At 45.5% G+C, this 10,495-nt stretch overlaps 1 protein-coding gene across 3 annotated transcripts in view; it reads right to left on the bottom strand.

Annotated features, from left to right (window-relative positions):
* The window catches only part of ano8b (anoctamin 8b), a 118,014-nt gene extending 111,093 nt beyond the window's left edge, over positions 1 to 6,921 (bottom strand). For 2 of the 3 annotated variants that reach the window (XM_043721500.1, XM_043721502.1), the window contains exon 1: positions 6,670 to 6,921. In XM_043721500.1, the coding sequence (XP_043577435.1) occupies positions 6,670 to 6,781 (112 nt within the window). In that variant the 5' untranslated portion in view covers positions 6,782 to 6,921. The remainder of the gene's footprint in view (positions 1 to 6,669) is intronic. The other variant, XM_043721503.1, reaches the window with a different exon arrangement.
* Between the last annotated feature and the right edge of the window lie 3,574 nt (positions 6,922 to 10,495).

Raw genomic sequence — 10,495 nt, 5'->3', positions numbered from 1 at the left:
TAGATAGAGTAGACAGTCAGAGACTTTTTCCCCGGGGTAAGACAGAGTGTTACAAGGGGACATAAATTTAAGGTGAAGGGTGGAAGGTATAGGGGAGATGTCAGGGTTAGGTTCTTTACCCAGAGAGTGGTGGGGGCATGGAATGCGCTGCCTGTGGGAGTGGCAGAGTCAGAATCATTGGTGACCTTTAAGTGGCAATTGGATAGGTACATGGATAGGTGCTTAAGCTAGGACAAATGTTCGGCACAACATCGTGGGCTGAAGGGCCTGTTCAGTGGTGTATTGTTCTATGTTCTATGTTCTATGTTCTACCCCCAGTCTGGAAGGGAATAGCACCCCGGGGTCTTGCATTTGTTTGTGTGTGAGTCTCACCCACGTATGTTCGCCTGTATATGCAACACGTGTAAGCACATGTGAATCAGCATGTAGGTGACTGTGAGACCATGTCTGTGTATGAGCTATCTATATGCCTTTGTGGTGTGGGTGTGTGTGTATCCTTAAGCCTATCTTTATGTATGTTTGCATGTGTGTAAATGCATGCACATGTGAGTGTACACGTGTGTGTATATATCCATCTGTGTGCATGTTCATTTGTCATAGTGTGTGTATATGTATGCATTTGATATCTTCAAGTGTCTATGTATCTGCATATTTGTTTGTCTTAGCTTGTGTGTCTATCTCAGCACGTGTGTGTATCTGTGTCCCTATATTGGTGTGCATGTATCTGACGGGGTTGGTTACCCCAATTGGCTTCGGATGCAGAGTGAGGGGGACAGTGCAGGCTCAACTTACCACACTAGCTGCAGTTACTGACGGATTCCCTTTCTCATCCTCTCCCCTCTCCTGAGGCCTGGGGATCCTCAGGTTAAACCACCATCAGTTATCTCTCTCTCTTTCACTCAGTAGAGAACAGGACTATGCTGACTTGACCTTTACGTATGCCAGTATATGTGTTTCTTTGTCTGTCTGTATTAATGTCAATGTGTCTGAACCTGTCTATTGGTATCTGTGCATATGTGTGTAGCTGTGTGCATGTGCTTGCCTACATCTGTGTCAATGTGTGTATGTAACTCTTGATAACCTGGGAGTAAAATGTTAGGAACATACAAACAGGAGCAGGCCATTCAGCCCATTGCGCCTTCCTTGCCTTTCAATATGATTATTGGCTGATCGACCACTTCAATGTCGATTACCCACCCCATCCCCAATACCCTGTACCCCACTGCGAGTCAGAAATCCATCAATCTCGACCCTTAAATATACTCAAAGACTGAGCCCTGTGTGGTCAAGAATTAACTATGTCTGTAGGCAACACCTTCAATGCTCTGGGATGATGATTATCACGGGTGAATGGCAATGTACACAGACCTGCCCTGATCATATTGAAGGGCAGAGAAGGCTTGAGGGGCTGAGTGGCCTTCTCCTGCTCCAAATTGATTCGTTTATATTTGTTGACAATTGTTGGATTTCTTTGATCAATTTGTGCATTGGTCTTGATCTGCTTTGGTCAGTTTGTTTGGAGACTTCGGGCTGTCAGATTTATCATCAGTCCAGTCACCTCTGCCCTAACCCTGTGCAGCCACACCTGTCTCTGCACCTGATCTCTCCTCCCTGTCCCAGACCTGAGCCCTGGCCCGCGCTGTGCTGTCTGACACAGACTACACTTGTACTTTCCAACATAGGCATTGGATGGTGATCACTGGACCCAGCTCTCACCCTCACTCATGGGCATGCAGCCTAAAGCCTGACCATTAAATCAGATCATTCCTGATCTACAGCTTTTCTCTGTTCTTCCATCTCTGCTTCCATATTCCCCCAAACTCCTCCCTGACAGAAATCAAATGGCCCAAAACTCAAATTGCCCCCAACACCATCAGGGAGAGAGTTCCAGACACTTCTCCTGCTCTCTGCATTTCAATTCATTCATGGGATGTGGGTGTCACTGTCCTGGGTCTGTATTTATTGCCCGTCCCTAGCTGCCCTTGAGAAGGTGGAGTGAGCTGCCTCCTTGAACTGCTGTGGTCTACATGCTGTGAGTGAACCTGTAGTGCTGTTAGAAGATAGGAGCAGCTGGAGGCCATTCAGCCCTTTGAGCTTGTTCTACCATCTATTATGATAATCCCTGTTTCTGCTTTCCCCCAACCCCCATCCCAGACTCTTTGATCCCTTCAGCCTTAAGAACCATATCTAAGTTAGGGATGATGTGGAGGAGCCAGTATTGGACTGTGGTGGACAAAGTTAAAAATTATGCATTCTATTTTGCTCAAAAAAATGCACAATCTGCAGGCAGTCAATGCAGACAGTCGATCCATGTAATATTTTGTAAATTCAGCTTTGGAAATAGAATCAGTCTGATTTAAATTATGATACAGACAGACTCAAACCTCACACCTTTAAGGCACTGTCTGAGCTGAGATAGTCAGAGTCACTGAGACGTACAGCATGGAAACAGACCCTTTGGTCCAACTCATCCACGCCGATCAGATATCCTAACTTAATCTAGTCCCATTTGCCAGTGCTTGGCCCATATCCCTTCAAACCCTTCCTATTCATATATCCATCCAGATGCCTTTTAAATGTTGTAATTGTACCAACCTCCACCACTTCCTCAGCTCATTCCATACACGTACCACCCTCCGTGTGAAAAAGTTACCCCTTAGGTCCCTTTTATATCTTTCCCCTCTCACCCTAAACCTCTAGTTCTGGACTCCCCCATGCAAGGGAAAAGATTCTATTTTACTATCCACGCCCATCAAGTTTTTATAAACCTCTATAAGGTCACCCCTCAGCCTCCGACACTCCAGGGAAAACAGCCCCAGCCTATTCAACCTCCCCCTATTACTCAAACCCTCCAACCCTGGCAATATCCTATCACCATTTTTAAAAAAAATCTTAAGTTATCTCGAGAATGTGACTTAAAAGAAGTTCTGGGATTTACATATTCATGAACCAAACCTGCAACTCATTCTAAAAGATGAAAGACTTAACAACAATCTAGGTTTGTTCAATATATCATTTCAGTTGCATGACACTGTGATCTTTTGCTATAAATTATGTGATTTATTATCCTGCTCCACAACCATCTGATAAAGGAGCGGCGCTCCGAAAGCTAGTGCTTCCAAATAAACCTGTTGGACTATAACCTGGTGGTGTGTGATTTATAACTAAATTAGAGAAGGAATTCCAGGATTGTGACTCAGTGAAACTGAAGGAATAGCCTCATTTGCCAAATCAGGATTGGTTTGTTCTGCTTTGGCCAATATCCCACATTATTGGGTGGTAGGGAGTGTTACCGCTGGAGGATCCAGTTTGTACAGCCTGTCCCCAGAAATTAACCCTTTCAGGACTGGCAGAGTTGCTGTTCCTTGCCAATGCAAGCATTTCCCTCCTAGGAGTGGTACCCAGAACTCGTTTACTCCAAGTGGGCTCCTACCTCTTTACAACTAAACCATTACTGCCGCCCCTTGAGAGAAAAATCTAACATTTCAACAGCTCCTTTGATTATATTATGAACCTACTCACTAATAATAAACAAATTGTTCACTGGAATTTTCCAATCCCTCTCTTCCTGCTCTGAACCACTCATTCCAGTTGACCTCACACACAAAACATATAAATGAGGAGCAGGAGTGGACCATTCAACCCATTGATCCTAACCTGCCATGGCTGGCTGATTAGCTGGATGGCTAGTTTATAGTACAGAGTGACGCCAACAGCGTGGGTTCAATTCCTGCACTGGCTGAGGTTACTATGAAGGACTCTCCTCTGAACCTCTCCCCTCAGCTGAGGCATGGTGACCCTCAGGTTAAACCACCAGCAGTCATGCCTCTCTCTCGATAGTTACAGTTCAGCCCAGTGGGACAATGGGTGACTTTATCGTTCATTCACTAAGTTCATCACAGATCCAGCAATCGCCTCCGCTCCACTTTCTTGTCTACACCCTTGTCAATTGAAGAAGCTCCTGATGAAGGGCCTTTGCCCGAAACATCGATTTTCCTGCTCCTCGGATGCTGCCTGACCTGCTGTGCTTTTCCAGCAATACTATGATCTAAACTCTGGTTTCCAGCATCTGCTCCTCACTTTTGCCCAACTGAAGAAACTCTCCAACTCAGCCTTGAATATATTCAACTCCCAGTCACCAGTGGTCTTTGGGGAAGAGAATTTCAAAGATTAATGATTCTAAAGAAGAAATTCCTCCTCACTTCCATCTTAAAGCAGAAACCCCATTATTTTGAAATCCTGTTAATTCTGCTCCTACGTCTTATTTTAAATTAATCTATTCACAGCCCCCTGTCAAGCCCCTTCTCAATCTTACGTGTTTCAACAAGATCACCTCTCAATCCTCGAATTCCCCTGTCTTCTCCACTTTTCCTCATAAAACAAACCTCTCGATTCCAGGAATCAGCCAAGTGGACCTTCACTGAATTGTTTCCAAAGCATGTGCCATCTTTGCATAAGAATTAGCTAGTAAATTTGCATATGACACCAAAATTGGAGGTGTAACAAAGAAGGTTACCTCAGATTACAATGGAATCTTGATGAGATGGGTCAATGGGCTGAGAAGTGGCAGATGGAGTTTAATTTTGATAAATGTGAGTTGCTGCATTTTGGGAAAGCAAATCTTAGCAGGAATTATACAGTTAATGGCAAGTCTTGGGGAGTGTTGCTGAACAAAGAGACCTTGGAGTGCAGGTTCATAGCTCCTTGAAAGTGAGATTTACAAGGATGTTGCCAGGGTTGGAGGATTTGAGGTATAGGGAGAGGCTGAATAGGCTAGGACTTCTTTCCCTGGAGTATCAGAGGCTAAGGGGTGACCTTATAGAGGTTTTTAAAATCACGAAGGCCATGCATTCGATAAATAGACCAAGTCTTCCCTGGCATGAGGGAGTCCAGAAATAGAGGGCATAGGTTTAGGGTGAGAGGGGGCTGTCAGAGGATGTGGTGGAGGCTGGTACAATTGCAACATTTAAGAGGCATTTGGATGGGTATATGAATAGGAAGGGTTTGGAGGGATATGGGCTGGGTGCTGGCAGGTGGGACTAGATTGGGTTGATATATCTGGTCAGCATGGACAGGTTGGACCGAAGGGTCTGTTTCCATGCTGTACATCTCTATGACTCTATGAGACACTCCGGGCGCGAGAGGTGACCATCCAGATCCGAGGCAGAGTCGGATGGTACCTCAACCACCCCAGGAGGAGCAAGGGAAAAAAAAGGAACTGGCCTGTGCCTTCAGACTCAGGGGGCAGGGATGTAGTGATTGTAATGAGGTCAGCCAGGTGGACCTCATAGAATATGAGTTCCCTGATTGGGGCTGTTAATCTGGTCCAAACAGGGAGCCCTGGCTGACAGATATAAACAGGAGTGTCGGAGGCTCTGTTCACTCTGAGAGCTAGCTCTAAGGGAGTTGGATTGGTGTCAAGGACACTCAAAAGGGTGACGTGGTAATGGGATACCAGCCTCTGTAAAGTGATTTCATCAACATTCTATGGTAGACAATTCCACAAGTTTATTACCCCTTGAGTGAAAACATTTTTCTACATCTCATTTGTAACTGGCCTAGTGTGTATCCTGAAACTATGTCTAGACTCTCTAAAACCAGGGGAAATATCTTCCCTGTATCTAGTCTGGCCAGCCCTGTTTCAATTTTATACCTTTCATTCAGATTCCCCTCTCATCATTCTAAATTTGAGAGTCAGTCTATCAGACAGGGGCAGACTGGATTGTGTTATAATTTCTGGAGTGAAGATGGAATTGCTGGCTGCAAGGGAACGAAAGGAGAGACAATCACTGGTCTTGGGCTGACATTGAGAGCAGGAACCAATTAATCCAGACTTAAACAGGAGTGGGAGGCAAGTTTACAGTCTGCAGAGGAGCAAGATTTATGATAGAGAGAGAGAGACTGAGAGACAGAGAGGGAGAGAGAGAGAGAGAGAGAGAGAGGGATAGAGAGAGAGAGAGAGACTGAGAGACAGAGAGGGAGAGAGAGAGAGAGAGAGAGGGAGAGGGAGATAGAGAGGGAAAGCTGCATTTGACTGAACCAGGCCTCACAAGCGACAAGAGTTTCATCTGCATCTTGACAAATTCTGCGACAGCCTCTGCTGAACAAACGTGTGTCCTTCACAATCCAGCAGCTCTGCCAGGCTCAAGGCTAAACACTCCAGTAAATACAGAGGGAATGCAGTGTCTTGTACTTCCCCATGCATCCTGCAGCTTTTTAGATCATCCTGTGAATCAGCTGCCCCCAAATCCCGGCAGAACCGACCTGTGCACTGCTTCAGCTACAGATACATTATGTCAAACATGCTCCCAAAGGCTGGGCACACACACAAAATAAAACACAATTACAACCATCCGTCTCTCCTGCAGAACCTCCCAGCATGCACAGAAAGATCCCATAGAAGATGGGGCATCGGGAGCGCATACAGTGTCCCCTTTAACCAGCTGCTGCATCGCGTATTGGGTCCAGCTCGACCCAGAATGTCTTGTCTCTCCGTTGGGTGGAGGGAGGAGAGGATTTAATTCATTATTATGCATTATTTATATGCTTTTTTGTAAAGGAAGGAAGCATTAAGCAACACATCTCCCTCCTCTCAATGTGAATTTATTCTCTTCCCTTCCCCACCCCTCCCCTCTCTCTGGGGAGGGGGTGTTTTAATGCCTCACTTACCCAGGACCCCAGCGGTACTTGTTCGGTTGTCAGCCGCCTCTCCCATCTCCTTGGCCGGCTGAGGGCTCCGCTCCGGCTCGGTGTCCTCTCTGCCTTTGCTGGGAACCGGCATCTCCTGCTGTTCACATGGGGGCCAGGGGCTGTTGATCCGCTCTGTCTGCTGTGGTTCCTCTGGGGATGGACATTCCCCCCCTCAGCCCACCTCCTCCCCAGCCCTAGCTCCACACCTCCCCTTTTTTGTACGCTTTGTGCAATTGTCTGCTCCTGATGAACAAAACACCCGAAAGACTCTCACACACACACACTCTCTCTTTACACACACACACACACCACTGAGAAACAGCAAGGTTAACAGATGAAAGCAAAACGCACCGACGGATTAATCATCCGCTTTGTATCCCCGCCCGAACCAGAACCAATGAAAGAGAGAGAGAGAGAGATGGTTAATAAGGGGTTTGAGAGGACGGAGTGAGAGAGAATAGTGGAAGATGAGGGGGAAGTCCATAAGAACACACATTACGAGGGAGTCTGGGCTGATTTTGAACTCCCATCACACATGCAGGAGGGTAAATAAACAGGAAAATTTAAATTGAGCATATTGGTGTTTTCAGGAGCTTTGTTTGAGGTACATTATAGTATGTGCCATGCACCAGTTTCACAGGTTTTTCCTGTAGTTACTGAACCTTTCCCCAAGGACTCTCTACCTGGTGGTTCTTTCTTGAGTCTGACAGCTGCGGGGACAAGAGCCATTCCTGATACCTGCCTGTGTGGCTCTGCTGACCCAGCGCAGTCCTGAGGGATAGCTGACCTCCTGGCCATGCTTCTTGTTGGATGAGACATTAAACTGAGGGTCTGTCTGCGCTGCTGCCTCAGCTGGATAACAGAATTGTTACAGTGCAGAAGGAGGCCATTCAGCCCATTGTGTCTACACCAATTATATTACCCAGTGCCAATTTCCTGCCTTTTCCCCCATCTCTCTACACTCCATTTCGATCCAAATAATCATCATGAATGCCTCAATTGAACCTACCACCACCCCATTTCCAGGTAGTGCATTCCAGACCCTAACTACACCCTGAGTGAAAAAGTTCTTTCTCACATCATTCTGAAACCACGTGCCCTCATTTTTGTTCCTTTTATGAGCAGGACCAGCTTCTCCCTATCTCCTCGATCTAACCTCGATCAGATTTCCTCTCTTGATGGAGAACAGCACCAACTACTTCAAGCTGTCCTTATCACTGAAGTTTCTCATTCCTGGAACTATTCTTGTAATTCGCTTCTTCACTCTCTCCACTGTGTTTATGTCTCTGTTATAATGTACCACCCACAACTCTGCACAATTCTCCTGCTGAGGTCGAACAAATGCCTTGTGCAAGTTCAATATCACCTCCCTGTTCTTGTACTCACTAATAAAGCCAAGGACATTGTGCGCTTTGTTAACTACTCTCTCCCCCTGTCCTACCACCTTCAATGCTCTGTACACATATACAACCAGGTGCCTTTACTCCTGCACCTCATTTACAATTATGATGTTACTGATCCCATTGTATTATTTAAAACAAGCAGGAGTATTCCCTTTCTGGGGCCAACATCGATCTCTCAACTAACATCCTTCAGTCAAAATCATTTTAAAAAGAAATCCAGTTATCTGGTCATGGCACATTGTGGTGTCTGGGATCTTTCTCTGTACATTGTTGATTTATTTTGAGTCATAGAGCAGCATGAAAACAGACCTTTCAGTCCAACTCGTCCATGCAACCAGATATCTTAAATTAATCTAGTCCCATTTGCCAGCATTTGGCCCATATCCCTCTAAACCTTTTCTATTCATATACCCATAAATTTTGTAACTATACCCTGTCTCCACCACTTCCTCTGGCAGCTCATTCCATACACACACCATCCTCTGTGTGAAAATGGTGCCCCTTAGTTCTCATTTATACCTTTCCTCTCTCATCCTAAACTTATGCCATCTTGTTCTGGATCCCCCTACCCCCCTGTCTATTTACCCTATCCATGCCCCTCATGATATTATAAACATGTATAAGGTCACCCCTCAGTCTCTGATGTTGCAGGGAAAACAACCCCAGCCTACTCAGCCTCTCCCTATAGCTCAAACCTTCCAAACCTGGCAACATCTTTGTAACTCTTTTCTGAACCCTTTCAAGTTTCACAACATTTTTCATTTAGCAGGGAGACCAGAATTGAATGCAGTATTCCAAAAGCAGCCTTACCAATGTCCTGTACAGCCGCAACATGATCTATACTCAATGCACTGACCAGGAAAGGCATGCACACCAAACATCTTCTTCACTAACAAAAACAGGCGTTGCTAGAAAAGCTCAGCACATCTGGCAGCATCTGTGAAGAGAAATCAAAGTTAACATTTCGGGTCTGGTGACCCTTCCTCAGAACTGTCTTCTTCACTATCCTATTTACCTGCAACTCTGCTTTCAAGGAACTATCAACCTGCACTCCAGGGTCTCTTTGCTCAGCAGCACTCCCTAGGACCTTATAAGAGTATAAGTCCTGCTCTGATTTGCCTTTCCAAAATGCAACACCTCACATTTAGCTAAATTAAACTCCATCTGCCACTTCTCAGCCCATTGGCCCATCTGGTCAAGATCCCGTTGTTCTCTGAGGTAACTTTCTTTACTATCCACTGCACCTCCAATTTTCTTCATCGTCTATCGCACCATCGTCCATTTTGGTGTCATCTGCAAACTTACTAACTACACCTCCTATATTTACATTCAAATCACGTTTATAAATGACAAAAATCAGTGTACCCAGTAGAAATCCTTGCAGCACACCACTGGTCACAGGCCTCCAGTCTGAAAAGTAGCCTCCACCACCATCCTCTGTCTCCCACCTTCAAACCAATTTTGTATCCAAATGGCTAGCTCTCCCTGGATACCGTGTGATCTAACCTTGCTAATCAGTCTATATGTGGAACTTTGTCGAATGCTATGCTGAAGTCCAAATAGACAACATCCACTGTTCTATCTTCATCAATCTTCTTTGTCACTTCTTCAAACAACTCAATTAAGTCAGTGAGATTTGCCTACAATACATCAATGATGGCACTTCAGAAAATATTTTACTGATTATGCAGCTTGTGGTGATGGCTTAAGGTAGGTGAAGGCACTTTTCTATGTTATTTTCAATCTACCTTATGCAGGAGTCAGAGTGCTTGGACAATCATCACACCGTCCGGAGAAAGCGTAGAACAGAAACACAGGGAGTGGTAAAGAATGTTGAGAAAAAGAGAAACAGGGAGAGAGAAAGAGAAAGATAAAGCAAAGCAAGCACATTAAAGAACAGTCTTTTTACATCAATGACTAGGAGAAAGTGAGCAGTGCAGATGTTGGAGATCAGAGTTGAAAAGTGTGGTGCTGGAAAAGCACAGTCGGTCAGGCAGCATGGCTTATGCCCGAAAAGTCAATTCTCCTGCTCCTTAGATGCTGCTTGACCTGCTGTGCTCTTCCAGCACCACATTTTTGGACCAATGCAGAGCACCCTAGGCAGCACCTGAGCTTTTAATTAATGATGTGTCAACTTTGAACTGGGTGGGGTACCGTACACACTGTACAGGCATCATTGCAGAAAATCCACTTTGGTCGGGAGACATTATTCTGCTTCAGTCATCTTCCAAAGACACAACCACATCCATGTAGAAGGACACAGGTAGCAGATACATGGGAACAACACCTCCTGCAAGTTCCCCTCCAAGCCACTCACCATCCTGACTTGGAAATACATCGCTGTCCCTTCACGGTCACTGGGTCAAAATCCTGGAATTCCCTCCCTAAGAGCATTGTGGGAC

The sequence above is a fragment of the Chiloscyllium plagiosum genome, chromosome 31 (assembly GCF_004010195.1).
Source record: "Chiloscyllium plagiosum isolate BGI_BamShark_2017 chromosome 31, ASM401019v2, whole genome shotgun sequence".
Lineage (NCBI taxonomy): Eukaryota > Metazoa > Chordata > Chondrichthyes > Orectolobiformes > Hemiscylliidae > Chiloscyllium > Chiloscyllium plagiosum.
Note: the sequence above shows the minus strand (reverse complement) of the source record. Positions and strands in the feature narration are given on the sequence as shown.